The 22688-nt window shown below is 35.0% G+C and overlaps 3 protein-coding genes across 6 annotated transcripts in view; 2 read left to right on the top strand and 1 right to left on the bottom strand.

Moving 5' to 3' along the window:
• The window catches only part of LOC126875869 (torso-like protein), a 32723-nt gene extending 14942 nt beyond the window's left edge, over window positions 1-17781 (top strand). For 2 of the 4 annotated variants that reach the window (XM_050638777.1, XM_050638782.1), the window contains exons 2-3: window positions 14940-15603; window positions 16545-17781. In XM_050638777.1, the coding sequence (XP_050494734.1) occupies window positions 14968-15603; window positions 16545-16940 (1032 nt within the window). In that variant the 5' untranslated portion in view covers window positions 14940-14967 and the 3' untranslated portion in view covers window positions 16941-17781. Of the gene's footprint in view, window positions 1-4070; window positions 4206-13420; window positions 13725-14939; window positions 15604-16544 lie in introns of those variants that run through there. The other 2 variants (XM_050638788.1, XM_050638784.1) reach the window with 2 other exon arrangements.
• Window positions 17224-21046, bottom strand: LOC126875849 (tetratricopeptide repeat protein 5-like). Its single transcript, XM_050638749.1, has 8 exons — window positions 20567-21046; window positions 20002-20352; window positions 19668-19910; window positions 19544-19597; window positions 19280-19465; window positions 18968-19140; window positions 18729-18873; window positions 17224-18658 (listed from the first exon to the last, which is right to left on the bottom strand). Exons 1-8 carry the CDS (start codon window positions 20648-20650, stop codon window positions 18539-18541), a joined length of 1356 nt encoding a protein of 451 aa, XP_050494706.1. The 5' UTR covers window positions 20651-21046; the 3' UTR covers window positions 17224-18538.
• A 147-nt stretch (window positions 21047-21193) lies between these two features.
• LOC126875899 (ubiquitin-like protein 3) overlaps window positions 21194-22688 on the top strand; it is a 110804-nt gene continuing 109309 nt past the window's right edge. Inside the window, exon 1 of the mRNA XM_050638789.1 lies at window positions 21194-21601. Coding sequence (XP_050494746.1) covers window positions 21572-21601 — 30 coding nt within the window. The 5' untranslated portion in view covers window positions 21194-21571. The remainder of the gene's footprint in view (window positions 21602-22688) is intronic.

The following is a 22688-nucleotide window of genomic DNA, read 5'->3' as shown; positions in this document are numbered from 1 at the left end:
TAGACTCCATAGATCTATTTTCCAATGAATTTAAGTGGCTCAACTGGCGATATAGTTCTAAAATTGTTAAAGGAGCTTCAAATTTATTTGATTAGATATTGCCGCTACGTTTTTACACTAAATATTGTTAGTTTTAGGAAATTATTATTTTTTTTTGTTACTAACATTTATTATAAACTTATCGTGATTATTGTACATAAATATAGACTAAAATGATTAATTTTCTATTCTTATTCATTTCTGATATATCAAAATTTATTAGTAGAAAAATTCTGAATTATTTCAGTTAAGTAATGGTACGAATTACTTAATGCTGCGCGCCATCTATCTACAGTAGCAGACAAAAATTGAAGACAACAATTTTTGAGTATTGTCGTTATATTATCGGTACTAAATAATCAACAATTCGAAGTTATCCAATATTCAGCCAGAAACTGTGAATTGTTTTCGCCGAAGAACAAGACTGTAGAGAACAAGTGCAACAGTATAACTGGACAGTACAAGATTTAGGAAAAGTATTATTTTCCGATGAATCGAAGTTTAATAGCGTATAATAGGATGAAATTCGATAACGAACAATTGCTTATTTGCTCATTTATTATCTACAACGTATTGGTTATTTATTGATTGTTTATTATCTATAATATAGCGCGATAATCTACCAGGAAGGTAGTCGTCTTAAATTCATGTCCGGTACTGTAGGTAAACAAGACTCTTTAATGTCCCAATGCAGGCAGTTGAAAAGGACAGAGCCCTCAGATCTGTATGCGGAATAGACAATTAAACCACGTTATACCTGGCAAGAATCGTCAATAACGTGTCCTATTAGCGTACATCGCGTTTGGCGCAGTGGTGGCAGGTGGCCATAAACACCTATTTTTCATCTCAGTGGCAAGTTTAAGTAATAATACGAGAAATTAAATTTTTAACGAATATCGAGTGCGATCGATCGATGATCAGGTAAATTCGATACACTTGAAATACACGTGCAGCCGGCACGCGTCGCTGAGTAATGGCGCGAACGCGTGCGCAATCATTTATGCATTTCAGGCGTATTAGTAACGTTAAGTGCGTTACCGTTAACCAATGAAACAGTCACCGAGGAAGAAAATTGATCGCGACCAGGTTGGACGGGACCGCGGATTCTATTTACGAATTGCGTGTCTCCCTTTCTAAATCCGTCATACGATAGCAATGCTGGGAATGAAGGGAACACGTCATTTTCATCTGCACCCGTGTTACCGAGGGACGAGATTGATGTGTTCGCCGAAGTGAAAGACAAGGGGCATTGTTGTAAGATGGATCAAAGTATCTTTACAGAGAATGAAGGATTAGATGATACGAGTCGAAGTATGTCTCAGGTCCGATACATGGAATATATACGTCGAATCCAGGCTAATGCGGATATTTATTCAAATTTATATTTTTATTAATGTCATTAAAAATATAGAGTTTAGATGAAAAGCTTCTACTTGTGAAAGTTTTGCCTGTTTGACGTTATAGAAAATGCTCTATTTTGCTTGTCGTGTGCATTTCGTGTACTTGTGTATCTTGAAAATTTCTCATAAATATCGTGCTTTATGGGAGATGCCATGATCTTTTGTTACTTGCGTTCCATGTATTTCTACGACATCGAATTTCAGTATCGTAGGAAGTACATTTTTGATAGCAGTTACTGATTTGATAAAAAGCAGTAAGGAAAAAGCTGGAAATTCCCTGTATAACTATGCGTTTTTACGAGTCTGGGAAGTGACAAACTTGACTGTAAGGAATTCCTGGTACGCTGCTTGGAATTCGTGAGACATAACCGTGTTCTCATAATAGAGTTCTTGTAGGTTTGATATATTGTACAGGGTGGACCACACAGGGAAGAGTTATAACCTGATATAATTCTAAGAACTTTTGGTGATCCCATGAAATCTTCGATTATTCATGCTTTAACACTATGAGTCACATCGAAGTTAGTGTTCGAAGAATAGGAAGTCATTTGTATGAGATGCAGTTATGTATGTTTGAAGTTATCTACCTCTGCGTGTTTGAAGTTTTCAGGGTTGTCTGTGCCAGAAACCATGAGTTCAATAGCTTTGACTCCACGAACTTACGGCTATTTATAACAAATTTAATCATAAAGATTAGTCACAAGAATCTCGTCTATTGTTTAATTTCTTAGTGTCTTCATTATAATTTGCTTCTGAAGAAATATCGTAGATGATTATGCTTTAATCTGACAACTAAGAATTAACGATTCTAACGGATGAATGATTTAATACCAACATGAAGTTACCAGTAATAAGATAGAATAACATAGATAGACAGAGTAAAAACGAGTTCTAAAAAAATTCGAACAATTTCTGAGTTACACGTTAGATCGATTTAACGTATAAAAAAAGGTGACCTGGAAAATTATTTCAAGTCGTGATAATTCACTTTCAGTGCATTATCATCAATCGCTTCATTTCCCCAAAGTAGGCAAAAGTTTCGGATCGAACCTGTTAGATGAAATCCAGTTTCAACGACCTGTTCTCGTTTCTTTCATTCAGACGTACCATTTTAGGAGTAGACATTGAGAACCGTATTGGACACGAAGTTGATAGACCAGCAAATAACAGTCACGTCGTTTAAAGTGCACGTGCATCGTGATTCACGAGCGCTATAATTGTGACAATCATTTATTATACTTCTCTCTTTCCCTTTCTCTAAACTCTTTGTCTTTTAGAGAACGCAAGTCGCGTCTAGAAGCCTTGAGACGTGCATACGAATTGCGAATTCAGTTAACTAGCCTCGATTTAGCTAAATCGCGGGAATCGACTTGTTATGCTCGTAAATTAATGTACGGTGATGAAAGTGGATGCGGGAAAGTCGATAATTATACGGAGTGCCTAATGTAACGAATAATTTACATGTTTGCGGAGTCGCTAGGATTTCTGTAGAACTTCTGCAAAATTTAGCAATTTCGTGTGTATCTTTATGCTGAACTTAATAAGAAATTTTAGAAGAAAGTTCCATTTATTTAAAAATTTTTTATGATTTTGGCGAGCAGCCACATACAGCGGTATACGAATAAAAATTTCTCAGCAAACATAGATACCTAAAGACAAGAATAACTATCTATCTTCTGAATCACATAGTGTATTAGACTTGGCAAACTCTTCGCAGAAAATATCGCTTCTTTCCACGGTACAAAACACACTATTCTTCCTTCCATCATCCACACGATGATATCAATCTCGATTTCTATACACATTCCACAATCTCGACGTAAAGGAAGCGAAACCATTACAGCATAAACTCTCTGCAACCTAAGTAATTCTCCCATCGAATAACTTTTTATATCACAACTGAACTGATATTACGCTATTGCTACTAATTAATATCGCAAGCACGATAGTGCTTCTGCATAAAATACAGGTAGAGATCAAAGAAAGATCTTTGAACTTGCATATCAAAAATACGTAACGATTGTATTGTATAACATATAAGCTTCAAGGTAGTCAAAAGTGGTTATCGATGTTGCTCTATTTTTAACAACGATTAAAATAAGATAGATTTCACGAACCGATGTATTTTCAACAATACGAATGATCTGGATAATATTGTGAGAGAGAAAATGCACAAATACTACGTAATAATTTATGAAAATTAAATATCGTCGTGCAGTATATTTCAATCTATCGCGGTATAGGAAAAAGTATATTTTCAACAATACGAATGATTTGGATAATATTGTGAGAGAGAAAATGCACAAATACTACGTAATAATTTATGAAAATTAAATATCGTCGTGTAGTATATTTCAATCCATCGCGGTATAGGACAAAGTAGATAAAATTCGTGTTAGACGATGGTCGGTGAAAAAGACATCTCACCCGGGAATAATTCGTCTGTGGCACCGCTTCCGGTGTCTAATTCATTGCGCAAAGACTCCTTTCGTGGCCCCAGCGACCACACGACCACGCTACTTAAGTAATTCCTCCCCATTTGCCTCTACGTCACGTAGATCTCTCGCTTCTTGTACCAACGACAACTGAATCGCAGCGCCCGCGAGCGCTCGATTGTTCTTTCAATCGTGATTTTTTTCATGACGCGGCTGCTCATCGCACGGAAACGCATCGAATTTTGTAACGAAAGTTTCCTTTTCGACGATATTCCTCTTGGACTCTGTTGTATCCTCAAAGCATCGTTTCTTCGACAAGGAAAGGCGAAAGGTACGTGCTTCGAGCGATTCGAGCGATCGTCATTGCGGTTAGGTGCTGTTTCGAATCGATGACAGTCGACACGTTCGTCGTAGTTGCTGTGACGTAAACGTTAGGATTGATCGTTAAAAAAAGTTTCGATATCCTGGTTTCTTCTATTTTTACTTATTTTTATTCTTATTTTGAAAAATCGCTTTTCGAGAAGTGGTGTTTTAAAAAGCATCATAAATATACGTCGGAAGACCATATTTAAGATAGGTGAAAAGTTTTAGAACATAGAAAGCTGGTAATTTTTTCATGACTATCACAACAGCATCTCTGACTCGAGTTTGACAATGTTACCAGACAATATGAAATCATTCGTTGATTCTTGATACTTTTTTTCTTTATCTGTAACAAAATTCTATAAGAGATAAATATTTTCCGTAAGTTTCTTTTATTCGATCTACTCGGACTTTCGACTTTCTAACGAATTACCTGATTCATTGTACGCAGTAGTCTTTAAATAACTCCTTAAATGTCATTTAATTAACATCATAAAAGCCATCGATAGATACGTAACAACATCTTATAAAACAAATTATTCGCAAATGAACGGTTACGTGCGTATCTTCTGTGTCTTACGTTCAACGTTTCATTATTCCCCCACCGAAACTGCAATTTCTAATGTCTCGTATGCTGTACCATCGAACGCACATCAATTCCAAGCGATTCTTAAGGAATAAAATACGGCGACACGCACGTGACTTACACACCCGCGAAATTACGAAATGTACCTTTCAGAAGACCACGACGTCGTACATCTCGCTTTATGTCTGCCCCATACGATCGTTCGATGCATAACACTTATTACACAACGTTTGGTATAAGTATGCCTCTCTTGGAGCAGCATCGCAAGAATGAGCGTGCAGGGACATCCGATGGTGTTTACGATCGTTTAATTCCACGAGACTTTCTAACGTTACGCTCGAACGAAAGTAAATATTTATCGCGCGCCAATGGTCGAACCGGAATTACTTTCCTGTCTTAAATAGTTTGGAACAATAGCTTAAAACCTAACACCGTTACATCTATGACTAGGCAAAGTTGTTTGTGATAAATCGATAAATTTCCCTTTCGCTATCCTTGAAATCCAATAAAAGAGAATGTCAATTAGGTTAGTGCACAATGCGTGCACCGTGCGAACTTCACCTGTTTAGTATGTCCGTGAACTTCTAATCATGGTGACAAACCACTTTCTTGCGCTTAATGGAGAATGGCGAAAGTGGAACCTGTTCCACTTCCGTTTCACTAATTTGGAAGCATCGACATCCTCGACTGAGCGGATGCGCGCTGCATAATGTTCCATTGTACCATTCACGCTGGCTTTACGGCTGTTGAAAGCTGTATTTATACGCTCCTGTAGGCGTTAATTTTGCTTAATCCTATACTTTGCTGGAAATAATTAGAGTATTGCGTGTATCGACGATTAAATCGCTGTATATTACGTTGTTTAGTATACGAAGATTATAGGTGAAAAGTAAGACACGTAGATTTTAATATATTTATAGGAAATTGGAAAGCGTAGGATTTCACAAAATGCACATACGTAGTATGAAAAAATATATCAAATATCCAAGACATAGCGTTTTCTGTAATACTCGATAGGTTAAACAATTTTCGACCGAGGTTTTATTTTTTTAATTATATCAAAACTATGAATTTACATAAAAATCCGCAGTCTAACGATAAATAATTTTTCTGGTCCTTTATAGAAGAACGATTTTAAGATTTAATTGAACAATTTGTTGTCGCTCGATTCTACACTAAAACTATCTTCCCGTTTGATCTCGACGTTGTTTTATGATTTCTCGTACTGTAGAAACAATTTCTAACGCTCATAACTTTCAGTAGGGAAAAATCTCGATTTCTATTCAGTTTCTCTATTTCAAACGCTAGATCTTCTTCGTATCGACATATTGGACGTCAACGTCGAAAAGCAGTGCACTTTCACGCGGCTCGCCTTATTAAATATTAAAATGATAAAGGATGAGGTCACCTTGAGGCGCCGACAGTTCTACGCGATGAACCCTTTGTTGTAATCTTATGAATATGTATGGCAACTTTTGTTTGCAACACAGCTACTGTGAATCTAGGTATGTGGAACGATCTTCCTTTCGAGATAAATCGACAAATAGTTTCCTATTATGTAAGTCTATAACGCGTAGGTGTGAATGTTCTTTCATCAAGGAAGGATGCTTAGAATATAATAGCTGACCAATCTTTTGATTGCAGCTAGTAATAGTTTCTTTGAGAAGAATACTTTTAGGTAGATGCTTGTTACACATTTTGATAAAAGTTTTCAGTAGAAAGGGTCTGAAAGTTTTATTTTCTTTTCGATGTCACAAACTTTGTTCCAATACTTTGGATCGTTATATAAAAAATGTTAAGAAACATATGGATTTTGTAAAATAAAAGATTCACTTCGATTTTGGAATGATTCTTATTAGTAGTAGTTGGTATTCATTATTAATAGTAGAACAAATTGAGATGATTGGGGTTAGGAAATCATTCTGAACAATATCAGTGCAAAACATGGAACGATTGTGAATATTTGTTGTATCTTCTTATTCATTTTTCGGCCCTTCATTCTGATATATGTCATCATAATTGCAGAAGAAATATCTAATTTCATATCTGTGTTTAGCATGCAATAATTGGCACGTAAGAAGCTGCTACAAGCATCTCGTATAAAATGACATAATTCTGTCGATATTAACGAAAAACGAACAATAATTGCAATATCGTGTTGCAAATAAAAAGAATCCAAAAATGCAAGTACACAGTCTAGATATATCGTGTGGAAGATTTCAATTCTACTTTCACTCTCATCTCGCAGTACCCGATTGTTAAGGCCTGTATTCATTCTGCTGTAACATTTTGTTACAGTATGCACTCGTAACACAATAAGTCATCATCGACGATAAATCGTGAACATTATGCTTCGTATTATTTTAATCCTAACGTTAGAACGAAGATGCAAGCGACCCTACATTATGACATTAATTCTATGAAATCTGAGCAACGTAGTATCAAAAATTCAGCGCAGTAGTTAATTAATAATTAATAGATGATTTTATGAACTTTGGATCCCATAGATCCTGTGAGATCCACAGACTAACTTTCGGCACTGAAATGATAAATATCGATTTCTCATCGCCTACATTATACATCTTGTGCGTTGTATAATTTCTTGTACACTTACTTCACAGATGTTACATAATGGCTTATGAATGTACTCTTTTATTTCTTAGATAATTTAATATTAGATATAGATTTAATAAATTTTTTTTTATTTACAATACAATATTGCAATTATTGTTCGTTCTCCGTTAAAATTGACAGAATTACGTAATTCTATATGAGATGCTTGTAGCAACTTCTTACTTGCCAATTATTGTATGTTAAAAACAGATGTGAAATTAGATATTTCTTCTGCAAAAATATTAGAAACTATGTTATTACTCAACGGTGGTTTAATTACTTCACGTGTCTCCATAGTAATTTCACTTTGAGATTATGACAGATTCTAAGGTAAAATTCTAATCTTAATTCTGCAAATAACTCCAATAGATGAATTAGCAAAGAGCTTGTCATGCTACCATTAAACATAGTGCACATATAACATAGTAACAATATTAATTTCGTGAATGACATTCTATGACTTTCCGCGTTCTAACGATATCATAAATGCCAGAGATTTATTTTTCGTATTTTATCACGAGACAAATGTAACATTATAGCATAACACGTTCCAAGAAACGTTATACTCCAGGAATGACGCTTTTAAACCAGAGAAGTTCTTATGAATTTCCGTTTCTTCCTCGTTATGGCTACGCTCTTGAGAGAAACAATCACGTTTTACCGTATTAATTGATGCTCCAATACGGTACTTCGTTTGAAACGGTCTTCCTTTGAACTCATTTCCATTATTCATTTATTCAATACACACGTTTTCATGCAATAGCACCCAAATTCCCATAAATCAATCGGGAAAGAGCAGGATTAATATTAAATACTAAAATAGCAACAAAAGTATAATTAAATATCAGACAAATATATTTGAAAAATTCTTTACGAGAAATTTAATCCAAACTTAATCCGAATTACTGTTCATATACAATGTATTTTTTCTCTTATTCGATTAGGAAAATTCTGATTATAAATAAAATACGATATAATTAAAAAGCTCGAAAATAATGCGGATGCAACGGAATTAACAGAAATAGATGGTGTTGAAAAGCCACCATTGTAGACACTAAAAAACGAAAACGTGGTATTGACAATTATCTAAAACACATAGATTTCTCAGATGCCGGGAATAATAGGAAAAGTTCAAATATACCGGTGTAATGAAATGGTTTTATTGCGACGAGGACGTCAATAATGACGATTTTATGCAAATAGAAAAAGCAAACGAACGTGATAATTGAGACGCGCTTCCTCCTGTCAAAGCATTCGTGGCATTCGAGGAAAAACTTCGACGGCTCTAAGTACAAAAAGAATGTAAATCTATGCGGTTACTTATGTTGAAAAAATTATGTGACTTAGCAGCCAAAAAGATATTGGATCCATAAATATTTGAAGAATCTGTCAATTAATCTTAATTCATTATTTACTATACTACCATTAGTTTGGATAAGAGAGGCTCTACTATACATAAAAGTTAATGTTCAAAGATTATAAAATAATAAATTTACTAAAACTATAACATATAAAACATATATTCACTAGAATTCTTCTTTCCATCTATTATAATCTAATTTTAATTTTTATGCTTAGAGCCACGGTATAAATTAGGATGATTTACTTTGTGGATTAGTATAATCATCGAATACTGCATTTGCACATTTTCATTGAGACAACATACTAGAAAGTAGTCTTCCTCCAACATATTCGAGTCACGAACGCAAACATAAAATGTACACCCGAGCCAACCGCGTAATTGTTCACATTCCTTGGACAGAGAAACGTTCAACAAGTAATTACCAGCCGATATTCCTTCAGATGTAAATCGTTGCAAAACATTCGCGTCGCTAGGACGATTGCCAGATTGGAAGAAATCCAAGGGCTTAGCACAACCTTCGTTCGTTACGCGATCTATGCATGAGCGAAAGCGTTTAACGATATTACTAGGAAGCCTCGTTCTTAAAGTAGACTTTTCATAGACGTCGTTAAATGGAACAAAAAGAGGTAGGCGAAGATTCGACGAATTAACCTTCAAAGCAAGTTTTTAGAGATTCATAAAGCCTATTATTAGATTATTATGGAAAGTTTGTGGCATAATTAATGTGCTTCCTATTGGAATAGAATATTTTTTGCAATTTGAAGGGATAAAATATTAAGCTGAATTTTTGGAACTAAAATTATATTTAAATTTAAAAAAAAAAAAAAAAGACGGTGGTTGTTAAAGGTGCCTTTAAGCGAAATTAAACTAATGATACGTCAATCGAAAGAACTTGCTGAGAAAAGCATTTCAACAAACCTTTAGTACCTTACTCCTATTATTCGGGTACTTATTAACCTAAACATTACAGTCTATGCTTGGTTTCTTTTGTTCTACCCTATAAAAAATTGTGAAAAAAATCTGAGCTATTATAGCCGTGGTGTTGCCACATTTTTTCAGTGCGGAATCTATTTTTTAAAAATTAGGAAGGATAATTGAAATGGAAAATAGCAATTTTCTATTGGCGTTATTAAATGACAACATCTATGTTTTTATAGTAGAAGCTATCTATAACGTTTATTAACTCATAATTTTTTCAGATTTTCCGGAATGACGCGTAGCTAAAAAATTAAAAGTCATCATCTTTTATCTTTCCATGTCTGTAAGAGTGATTTATGATGTATTTATATAACTGATTTTTTTTGTTTTATTTTTATTAAACGAACGAATCTTAAAGTGTCTCATCTTTTATTCATTTTCGTCGCTGTCAACGTTGATCACAGAATTTACTCGCTCAACATTGAAAGCTTTGTTGAGTATTTCAGTAAAGCTTGTAATGTGTGCTATATATCCAACATGTGATAAATAGTAAATTATCGCAGCGATATGCGAGCTAAAACCCAAGAGTGCCATTACTGTTTGCACAATGCACATTCACAAAAGTGACTTTTTATTCTCTAGCAGCCATGCATTATTATTTTCCTTCAAACAACATTGCTCTATATTATTTTTTGAATCCATTACCTCTAGCAAGTATCACACTGCTTGAGATAGTCGATCGGATCTAGCAAGAAAGATTTTTAAATTGTTATTTGGAGAAAAGTAATGATATGACACTATTGACACTGTCAACACTAAAAACAGTATAAAACGTACAAGTACTGCATAAAGCGTATACAGAAAATATGTTCGAATTTATAATTATTTGCAGCACTGAACATACCAAACTCAATTGACTGCCCGAGAATAGAAAGACATTTTTGTTCCTCACGCATCGCTGCGATAATTTATTATTTATCGCATTCTATATATAAAAATCATGTCGCGTACACGATAAGGCCTGCTGAAATACTCAACAAAACTTTCAATGTTGAACGAGTAAATCTTGCGATCAACGTTGACAACGACGAAGATTAGTAAAAGGTGAGACGTTTTAATATTCGCATATTTAATAAAAATAAAATTATCTAGAATTGCATATAATATTCATATGATATGATCTTTATATAAATTGTATAAATACAGAAATCTATACATTGTTTAATAACACTAATACAAACTTGGCATTTTTAAACATTTCTGATTTTTAAAAAATAGATTAGAAATAGCACAGGAAAAATGTGGAAAAATTGCCAGATATGTAACGTCACGGCTATAGCATCTCAGATCTTTTTCATAGTTCTCCATATGGTAGAACAAAAAATAAACCAAGCATAAGTTTTAAATCGTGTTTAGGTTAATAACTATACTAATAATAGGGGCTAGATGGCTAAAACTTTGCCGGAATGGTTTTCCTAAGAAGCTCTTTCGATTGACGTGTCACAAGTTTAATTTGGCTTAGCGGTACACATTTTAACATGCTTATTCCGCCATGCTCTTTAGAATACAGAGTGAACCGATAAATTCAATTATTGATTATTGGTCTTTTCAAAAGTTTGGAATTTTTAACATAAAATTTAATTACCTCTGCCAGTATTTATAATCGGTCGATAGTTACTTTTTTTTTTTTTAATTGAAAGATTTCCAACAATTTCAGAATTATATTTAGTTAATATTTAAGTTCATCAGGTTTACGTGTCTTCCTTGTTTTACTAGTTGTAAAATAATAGGATTATTAGCTGATTTCAATGAGCTGTAGTAAAAGGTTATTAAACATTGAATATAAGAAAGAAAGAAAACAACGAAATTGTTTCGCACAAGATACTCAAAGTGGTATATCTGTTGCAGCAATGCAACATTGCAATCGTCTGGTCGCTATATCACGTACTCTTCTTATCACTTCCGGATTGTTTCAAAGATACGTTCCAATCATTCTTTGCGTCATATCATTAACTTGATTTTTCTCTAAAGATTATTCCTCGAATTTTTTCACTTGATATTTTAATCTTGAAAAAACTCCTCTTACGCAAATACGTAATTTAATAATTGCGTCGTAAAACAATCAATAACCAGAGAAATTATAATAACCTGTTACTATGTTACTATGTTAATGAATATCGATGAAGGTCGATCATACACACACACAAACACACTAAAAAAAATGACCACTAAAAGGAAAGGGAAAAAAAGAAGAAAGAAAAAAAGAAGGGAAGAAAAGGAAGAGAAGATGGTGAACGTATCAACATTTTACGTATTAATTTCGTATTTTCGTATTAACTCATTTACGTATTTTTAATTCAATTTTACGTATTAACTCATAATTTTTTCAGATTTTCCGAAATGACGCATAGTTAAAAAAATTAAAAGTCATCATCTTTTATTTATTTTATCATGATTTATGTATTTATATAACTGATTTTTCTTTTAGTTTTATTTTTATTAAATGAGCGAATCTTAAAATGTCTCACCTTTTATTAATCTTCAACGCAATTTTACGTCTTCTCCAATTATCAATACGGAAGTAAATGGTTCGAGGCATTTCATTGTCAAACGCAGTCCGCGAGCGATATACCGTTAACACAGAGCGGTGCATAAATCGTAGCCTGCGTGCATAACGATCAATCGTGTCGCGTGGACATTCATCAAGATGAACGGGCTCGCGTGCACGCGGCCAACCGAGACGAACGATTGACCGCAGCCCGGAACCTTGCATATCCTCCTCGAGCCTGCAGAAGACAAAAAATCTACGGATCTTAAGTTAATTGAGAGGAGGATCAAGCCGAGGCTGCATCAGTCTCGCAGAATGCGCACAAATGCAAGAATTCGTAAGAACTTGAAAATGTTAAGTGACATTCATAACGAATATCTTACGAATATTTTACGAATGAATAATAAATTATATAATAAATGTCGAAGGATCTCAAGTTCAAAGTCTTTAACTCAAAGCTTTAGAAGATATACATGGACAAGTTCTTCTTCTCTGAGGAAACTTTCTGTAGACCAAATGACTAAATTTTGAGAGATTGTAAATCAATGATATTCTTTTGGTAATAAAACAATGTTATTAACGCTATAACTACCAATTGCGTAATAGCGAGGAGTCACGGGCTGTTTGGTTTCGCAAATACTAAAACTGTCCAGGTATCATTGGCAAAATTAACGTTGACTTTTATGACAGAAGCGAATATTTACGGCGAATTCCTTGTATTAGGTTGTCCGAAAAGTATCTTTCTCTTATAGACACGTCTTTTACAACAACGCATCTTTATAGAAACATGAAACCAAATCAGTCAAACGTTGTGATTTTTATCTTGATAAAACAAAATGTATCGTGCGTAATTCGATAAAATAATATAAAACGGCAAATCTCGTGCATCCACTATTTCCTTATAAAACGGAAGAAACTTTTGAAAGAAAGGGCCTAATGCATAGCAACTATTACGGTAGCAATATGGTTCGTAAAGAAGGGGTTAGAACTTTTTGAAACATTTGTCCGGCCGATGGAGACCCGACTTCGCACGTTGGAGAACCGCGTTAGACCAGCGTGTTTGCCCGGTAGACAGGTGGGGATGAAGGCCACGTACTGCTTCTGCAAATGCCTCGACGATGTGCACCTAGACCTACAAAACGAGATAACTCGTGGCGATCTACCGGCGGACTCGTTGCGTCGCGCGTGCACTCGCGGTTTCGAAGCGCCGGTAGATTCCAGCTGAGTACACGAGTTGTTCCGCCACTCATAGGTTCATTTTAAGAAGGACTTGTAACATTTTGTGTAACTTGTATATCATATATGTATAATTTTAATGATAATCTATTTTTATATTGGACAAGTTCCTGATATCGCGGGATTAGTAGTTTCGATTAATTGTGGCGCGAAACTGTGAATGAAGTTGCCGATGGTGTGAGGAAGTTTGTGTCGTTTGCTACTTGTCTCGAGGATCGGTTCTGTAAGATGTTTCTTGATATTTTCATTATTTCTATTGATCATAGTTTTTTCTAAACATTTTTTTTTTTTTTTGGAACAATTAGACCTTCTAAATGAATATTTAAAATATATTTGAATGCTTGCTCCGTTTTGTACGTAAAATTAGTTTCTAATTATATTTATTTTTATTTGTATATTTATTTATATTTGTTACATGATTGATATTTCAGTGTAGCGTGCCAACTTGTATTTTGTAGAAAAGTATATTCAAAATGAAAAAAAATCTCATTCGAAGATAAATGTTTAAAGTTTGTTATGTTTATACCTGGTACCATATAACGAGATAGAAATAATTAAGTACTGTAACAAAGAAATATCGAAAGTTTCTAATGAATATAGAATCCGTATAAAAAGCACTTAGCAAACTTTCATATTCCAGTGAAACATATTTAACGGTTCCTACAATGTCAGAGATTTTAGCGAAAGTTGTTACGATAAGAAACATCAGCGAAGGAATGTTAAGAATCTGCAAAGACGTTACAAAGCGAAACGCGGTCGGCTTAGGTATCCGCTAAATTGCAATCCTCTTATGTTTTATATTAGTGGAATCGATACTTACCGACGATTCCTATGTAAGGAACTCATCTTCTTTCAGAACCACGCGTAAATGTTCATTCGTGTTCGAAACTTGTATTCATCTCAGCATTTAGATTTTTGGAAATTTAAATTGTTCATTTTTATTTTCAATTTCATCAGAAATTGAATTTTAATCAAAACCCATTTAACAAATAAAAATTCCTGATCATTAAAGTTTCTTTACATTCCGTACCACTTTCTCCCAGCTTATTCTACGTATAACCAATAAAAATTCCTAATTTTCAAAAATTCTTTACACTTCCAGTTTCATCATACTTTGTATTCAATATTATCTCATTTTCTTTGTTTTTTTTTTTTTTTTTTTTGTTTAATTTATTCTCCATACAACTTCTCAATAAATACAGATTCCTGATCACCAAAAATCCTTTATGCTCTCTGCTTCTTCCATCCAACTTCACGCCTAACGTTATTTCAGTCCAAAAAAAAAAAATATATCCTCGATATAACTTTCTCAATAAAGAAAGATTCCAGCTCGCCAAAACTCCTTTATATTCCCAGCTTCTTCCATCCTAGTTCACAATATAAGATCACACACTTGATATTATTTCAGTGTTGAAGCAATCTCATCGTATGTTTCCAGGTGGTTTCGCCGCAGGCAGCCGCGAGAGATGTGGTCACGCACGCGATTCTTGCTCCTGGCGTGGATGATCTCGTTGCTGGCTGGCGTACGGCTCAGCAACGGGTCGCAGAGGCCGCGTCTCGGCGGCGCCGTCAACATCTTCAGCCGTTACGGTTACCTCAGCATCAGCATGAGAGTGGTCCCCAGAAACGACACCGATACTTGGATCTTCCGAGAACCGACCCTAGATGTTTTCAGGAATCCAACCCCCATAACGACCAAACAACGCCAACAGGCAGCGGTGTTCGATGGAGACTTTCATATGGAGTTCTGCGATAATGTTCGTCAACTTCTGCAAGCTTACTTCCGGGACTTCACGTTTGAACGATTGGAAAGGCCATGGCGAGCGTTTAGCGCCAGCTGGTCCAAGGCGGCCATTGCTCGTCATTTGGGCATCAACTCGTCGTTCATCACCGGTGAACATTGTTACGTGCTGGTACGCGTTGCCAGGTTCCGTGAGAATCAGAAATTGGCTGTTACAGCAGACTCGATGATTCTGGACGAGGCTGTTCTCCGGGAAACAGAAAACGTCACTGTTGGAGATACTGCCAGCGTGGTTCGGTTCATCAAGCACTTCGGATCGCACTATATTGCTGCTTATGTCACTGGCAATTCTTTGTATCAGGTAAAGATGTTTGTGTTCATTGTTTTAGCGTATAGTTATTATTATTAAACTGTTTTGTTATTAAACCGTAAAACGTAGAAACTCTAAATCATAGAACTTAGAACATTCTAGATAATAATTAGATCCTTGATCATCGATCATTTCATCTTACCAAACGTTCCTCCGTTCTTCTGGGAAAAATTACACAGACGATCCTTGGCGTGTAACAACAAATACTTTAGCCTTGGTACATCTCTTCTTGACTACTTGCGCAAGATCAATGATTTATGGGTGCATAAAATTTATTGCTTCAAGCTTTACTTCCGAGAATCAATTTGAATCTCTAGCTAACACCATCGAACCATCTCCACTCACGTCGCGTTACAAAACGTTACCAAAGAAATCCTGCTTCAGTGGTTATTTGCTCCTCCCACGCAATCAAAATTATAGTCTGAAGAAACAGACGTGTGTACCCTTTTATCTGCCTCTTACCAATGTATAAACCTTAAAGACCAGTTTCAAGGTTTACGAATAGAATGACGACATCAAATAATCTGATAAACACTCGGAATAAGTATTAGAAACAAGAACAGGATATGTAAAAATAAGTGGCCATCGTTAATTCGTTGATTATCTAGATAATTACAAACGTAAATGCTACGTGTCTTATACAGGATATGGTGTGAGGAAGCAGAAGGCTAGTGATGCTTCAGGGAAAAATAAATTAGAAGATGGCAATAAAATTTGTTCGTCAACGACTTAACTTTCTTTTCTTTAATATTTTAATAAAAGTTTTTAAGTTGCACTGTAAAAAATATTGATAATCTGAAAAGTCTGCAATTATATACAAGTACTTTCTCTATGTAGATTTACCTTTTTCACCTTTCCTTGATTCCTTGATACCTTGTGCTAAATTATATGTACCTACCTTAAAATTTTAAAAGTGTTTTTATTCCTTCTAGGTGTTCGTGTATACTCAACAAGCATATCTACGTATCAAAGAGCGGCTAAAGACTCGTGGTGTAGCAGATTTATCGAATATCGAGTTGAGCAACTATTTTTCGCCGTGGTACGCGGAGCACATGGGCTCGATACAAGCAGCGAGCGGAAACCGCACCGTCGAGGCTTGGGCGGTAGAACGGCTTCGAAACCAATACTACATTTTCTCGTATGCCAGCTTGCTGAAATTACACGGTGATGCGATGTTGCTAAAGCAATTGGACGGTTTGTTGGAGAACGAAGCGTTACTACAGCTTCAACTGAAAACGCTCGCGCCGATCTTCAAAGATCCTCAACGACGTGAGTGGTTCCTCGAGGTGATCGACAATTACTTTAAGTTATGGGAGGTGAACATGTGAAGTAGAACGAGACATGTCCCGAAAGGAGAACATTGATACACCTCCGTTTCACTTACGTAAAATTACGTATCGGTATGATCTGTACGTGGAAGACCACGCGTTTACGCGTACGTATTTAATTTAGAAGACGTCGGCCGATGACTTCGACGTGAAACGATCATTCGTCGTTGTGAAACGATTCCTAGTGCTCGAAGAGTCGTTAGTCACGGTCCGCTGGAAGTTCACTATTGTTTCTCCGTCAAACGGATGCTAGGTTTTCATAGAGAAACGCCCAACTACTATATTATTATTAAATAAGTATTTATTATATTATAATCGATAATAGAAAACATTTTTATACAAACGTTTTAAATATATATGTACATCACAAGCAATTTTCGTAAAAGTGACTGAAAAATGCGCGACGTCCTGCTTCCATGTTTGTCGTTTCGCTTTTGATACCGGTTTAATAAATTTATGTTGCATTCCCGTTTAAGCTCTTCAAGGGCGTAGCGACAAACGCAGAAACAGAACTCGTGACCTTTTTTCTTCTTTCTCGCGTTGATTTTCTTCTCGAGCGTGTTCGAACTTTCATAAACCGATGTTTTTAAAAATAAATCTACGCATTGTGTATTTTATAATACGTTCTATCCTTACGAACTTATGGACGTTACCGTTTCTTTTTTTTTTAATCGAAATGAATCGATATGAGTATTCGAGTATAAAAGAATGATTAGTTTGTATGTTTCGTACGAACAAGCAAAAGTTATTTTATTGGCACGATGGAACGACTGATGAATAGAACTTATAGAAAAAGTCAGTTTATTTGATCTTGTTAAGCATTAAATGTTATTATATCTTATTTTTATGCTTGCTTATCTTTTGTCTTTCCTCTTAAAGAACTATAACAATAAACGTAAAAAATTCATTAAAAAATTCCAGAACGTTTAAATGTTTTTTAAAAGAAAATTATTTGATTGAAGATTAAAACTACACCTAGGTGTATTATGAAAATTAATATTTTTATACTAAATTCGATTATATATTCTATATTCTGGAACTGACTTTTGAGCTGACGAAAGAAACTTGAAGAATGCGTACTCACCTGTTCTTATAAAATTTTGTAGATACACTATATGTAAAAGTTTCTATCGCTTATTAAATCGCATCCAGGAGTGCGATTAAAATTCTACAAGATACAATCATTTAAATGAACTGCGTTTTATTATGTATATACAAAATTTTATATAAATCGATGAATTCGGATTCTTCAAGCTTCTCTGCGAATTAACATATTACAAACAAAATATAACGATACTTATGAACGAAGTTCTGTGTAAAAAGACAGGTTTCTTTTTTAAATTTCATCGTTTCTAACTTGCATGACATTCTTCTAAGGAAATGCGCAACAATTGTAAATGGATTGACCTATCTCCAGAAATATTGACTGTGGTAAGATTATTCGATTCTATTCATATACTATATTAATACTTAGATTCAAAATTCGAATATCACAATGTCTATTAACAGTGATATTGGTTTAAAGTCGAGATAAAAGGAAATCTCATCACTAGCTACGTTTCGCTATAAATTCGTGAACGAACATTTGTGCATTAAGTTCAATCGGTCTTTTTAAAGGTGTGCAATTTTGCAGATGCTTGTTGCTCTCTACCTAATTTTCTTCCATTAACAACCAATATAACTGGAGTTTCGACGCGTATAGATTTGAAGTCAAAATCCTGAAAAAGTATATAGTTGTATAACCGTTAATTTTAAAAGAAGCATATATATCAGTACAATAATACTAACGTTATCGAGATAAGAAAACTTATGATGAATCACACATGGTTCAGGTATAGCAACAGAATCTCCTACGGTTACTCCACGACCTTTAGCAAGATTGTATACTGTTACAGCAATACACATTTTTTCTTCGTCCACGAGACAAAACGCACTAAAATATTGGATACGTACTTGTTAATCATGATCATAAATTACAATCCTTGTTTTGTTGTAATTAAAGTAAGGAAACTGAAAAACAGACTTACAAAGGTACACAATCGGTGTCTTGTATCCAACATACTACTTTCCCAAATATAACTTTTTCTGGATTTAACCCGAGGACTAGGTCTTTAAGTAATACTAAATCTAATTTTACAGTCTTTTGGCCAGATGTGAAAGAGCCACCTTTGTATGGTCCCAAATGTTTAACATCCAATGCCTACATTTAATCAGAAACCTATAAATATGTATAGGTACCAGCATCATGTATTAAGTTTATAGAATCTTATAAAATGAAACACATCTTGAAATTACATTGTCATTATAAAAACAAATATATTATTTAAAAATTTAGATACCCTTATCATTTGGTACAATCTTTTTGGTTTTACTCTTCCATTATTATTTACTGAATTTTGTACATCTTTTAAATATTGTAACAATTCATCCCTTTTGTTATGAGGTGTTTCCCATACTGGATCTAGTAGTATTGCCCTCTCAAAAGATTTTAATGCTAAACTATATTCTTCTTGATACTTTAAGGCCTATTGTTGTAATTTATTTACATGAATACCAGAAATTAAAGTTCATTGATACTGTATTGGAGATAATAAAATGCTTACCACTGCCTTATTGTGAAATAAATCAGGATTACTTCCTGCTACAATATCTTTTTCCTAAAAACAATTTCAATATGTTTATTGCCAGCCAACGATGAAAGTTTAAAATTGTCATAATCTAACTTACTGCTTGTGTATAAGCTGACATGCAAAGTCGTAAAGTTGCAGGATTTTGTGCTATTGTAAAAAAGGAAGACAAATAAGCATTTCCTAAGATTGCCCAAGAAATACCATCTGATGTATCAAGACTGACTGCTTCCTTAGCATATTCCACTCCCTTCTGTATATTTTGTATTCGTTGTTCAGTATTAGGGACTGGTTCTTGTCTGAGTACCATCGATAAATTTCTTAAAGATACTTTATTCCTACCCTACAATATTTATTATTGCATTTCAATTATACATTACACAATTATAAAGCAGGAAGATGGTAATGGATAAGAATAAGAAAAGAAATTTTACATGGCGTAGAGCTCCAACAAAACAATTTTTTGCTTGCTGAATATCATCGTTTTTCCAATAACATTCTCCTAATTCATTCCATGCTTCTACTAAGTTAGGTTCTAATTTTACTGCTTTTGTTAATAACTCTTCTGCTTGTGGTATAAAACGTTCTGTAACATTTAAAGCTTTTCCTTTTAGGTAATAATATTTTGCTCGTGATCCATCAATTTCATATCCTTTACATTCATCGAGTTTACTTAAAGTATCTTTCATTTCTTTTTCTACATCACCATTCTTTTTAATGGCTTCTTCGATAGAATGATTTTCAAAATAGTGATCTCGAAAAAAATATAATGCATTTACTTTTTCCTAAAATAAATACATAAATAAGCGTCACAGAAATAGAAAATAAAGTTAAACGTAAATTTAACGATGAAATCATATCTTTCTATAAATATTAAAGCTCGTTTGCTAAATTACAAGGAAACGGAGGAAAAAGGTTATTTTCTGCACATCAATAAAGGAAAAAATATAACTAAATCAATTAATTGTTTAAGTTCTGTTATTAAAACGGTGTGTATACCGTCAATGCTACAATGGGGTCTTCTTTAACAATGTTTGCGGATTTCGCTCCTGCAACCACTTTATCATCTATAATTGCGGACATTTTTTAAAATACTTTCATAAACTGCTTATCACAGTAATTTCATTGTGCGTCAGATACACACTGAGTTTCTACTTTTATACATAATTTACAATGTTATACATGCGAACTAACGCTGCAACAGTAGAATACAATCTATCATTCGGAAACTGTCAAAATTTTAACGCTCGCAATACAACGGAAGAGGTTATATCGTAACATTAATGCAAACTAGTGTAAAGTACTATCCACAATAAAATTAAAATGATTCATTATCGATTGATTTATTCTCAACAGATGGAATCACAATTACTAAAACCTCAGTTCTGCAATATTACAACAATATCAGTACGATGAAAATAATACGTAAAAATAGTTTTCAATTTATGATTTTTCACATGTTTTTCACAAGTCTCGTTCGCATAGTTCTCCTAAATTTAATTTTATAGATGTAGTACAGGTATACATCGGGAGTGGCGCTACTGGCGCTTCTCCCACTGCCACCTGTCACGAACGTCCAACGAGTGTGACTAGTGCAATCGCGTACTCTGTGACCGAAGCTTCCCCAGAAGGCTGCATCGTCTCAGGATCGCCATTTTATGTGTTTGGCTCTGAGACTGGGACGGTGGGTGCGTGCGGTGCAAACTACAGAGCGTATTATCCGTGTATTATCCGCAAGATGTTACCCAAATACTTTTCGCCCGACATGTACAAGTAACGACAGGTGTCGGAGTGTGTGATCGGGCAGCGGAAGGCTCGGGCCGAAATGGTCCCGGAATAGTGAGCTGTGCGTGAGTGTGTTTTCATCGAGTAAGTGCGTCGCACACTGGCTTTTCATTGCTGTCATCAGTTTGTTGAATACCTGTGCCATTCGGAAAGTCACCTTTGGGTCAAATTACGGACGGCCTCTGGATTTCCTGCGACCACCCTTCGCCACCATCTACGATGAGTTCGCGCAACATACCCTCAGACAAGGTGAGTCTCTTGTCACTTGCTCTAATATGTCTACCGCACCCTTCCGCCTCCTCTTTCTCCTTTATCCTTCGCATCCAACGCAATCTCCAGTTACCGTTCGATAACCATCGTACAGCTACGTTTTACTTAGTCGTACTTTTATTCACTAAGTCACGGCCATTCGACCATCAATGCGTAAAATTATAGCTGGATCAATGAGATGCCACTTCGCGCCTATCGGCCGCCTTTTTCCTCGATTAAATAACGGATATACAATATACACTGTACACCCTCGCACTAGCGATATACGTATCTCTTTTGTTTTTTTATTATACTTTATCTGTTTCCTCTAACTCGTTTTACTAGGAGCTATGTATTTCGTTGAAAACTTAGAACTAAGATTTAGGCATGTTCGACTAAATATCGAAAGTAAATCCCGCGCGGTAATTATTCCTATTAAAGAAATCGGAGTGAAAGGTGTTAGGAAGAGATACCACATACTGAAAAGGACGTAAGATCTTTCTCCGCACATTGTACAAAATATTGTATACGTAAATCTTTAATAATTTATCTTTAAACATTTATCATATACGTATAAATGTACGAGATTACTGAAAAAATTATGAATCTGCCAATTTGACTACCGTAGTAGGGATTCCAATGTTGAAACAGTTGAAACATCGTAGATCGATCGTTGATCGATAGTACGTACTTCGCGTTATAGGTATTTAAATGTATTTATTAACTTTATTCCCCTCGTATGGTCGTTCCATCGACTATTATCATAAACTTCCACCGGCGGCTAATTAATCAACAAAGGATTGTCTTTGATTGCAATCCTCGTCGTTGCAACGAGTTTCGCCGGTTTTCTTTCTTCTCGCGTCAAGAGCTCACGCTGCCGAGCCGTTCCATCCCGCCATCCCCCCCTCCCCTCCGTTCTCTTCCACAGCAATGTAAATTAATCGTGTCGTGAAAGTCGTGAACGTTCTCCACGCTTTGTGAATTATACACCTACCATCGCCTACCATCATCGGCGCGGCCATTCGTCGCGTTTTTTTACAAAGTTGTCGCGTTACTCGTACCAAGTGCACTCGTAGTCGGTCCAACG

Source organism: Bombus huntii, chromosome 2 (genome assembly GCF_024542735.1).
Source record: "Bombus huntii isolate Logan2020A chromosome 2, iyBomHunt1.1, whole genome shotgun sequence".
Lineage (NCBI taxonomy): Eukaryota > Metazoa > Arthropoda > Insecta > Hymenoptera > Apidae > Bombus > Bombus huntii.
Note: the sequence above shows the minus strand (reverse complement) of the source record. Positions and strands in the feature narration are given on the sequence as shown.

What these genes read in the sequence shown, in the direction of transcription:
- LOC126875849 (XM_050638749.1), bottom strand. Translation starts at nt 20,650, where the DNA reads ATGTCCGCAATTATAGATGATAAAGTGGTTGCAGGAGCGAAATCCGCA. An exon ending in TGTCAGCTTATACACAAGCA is followed by an intron (nt 19,598 to 19,667) that starts GTAAGTTAGATT and finishes AATTGTTTTTAG; the next exon opens with GAAAAAGATATTGTAGCAGG. An exon ending in GACACCGATTGTGTACCTTT is followed by an intron (nt 18,874 to 18,967) that starts GTAAGTCTGTTT and finishes CCAATATTTTAG; the next exon opens with TGCGTTTTGTCTCGTGGACG.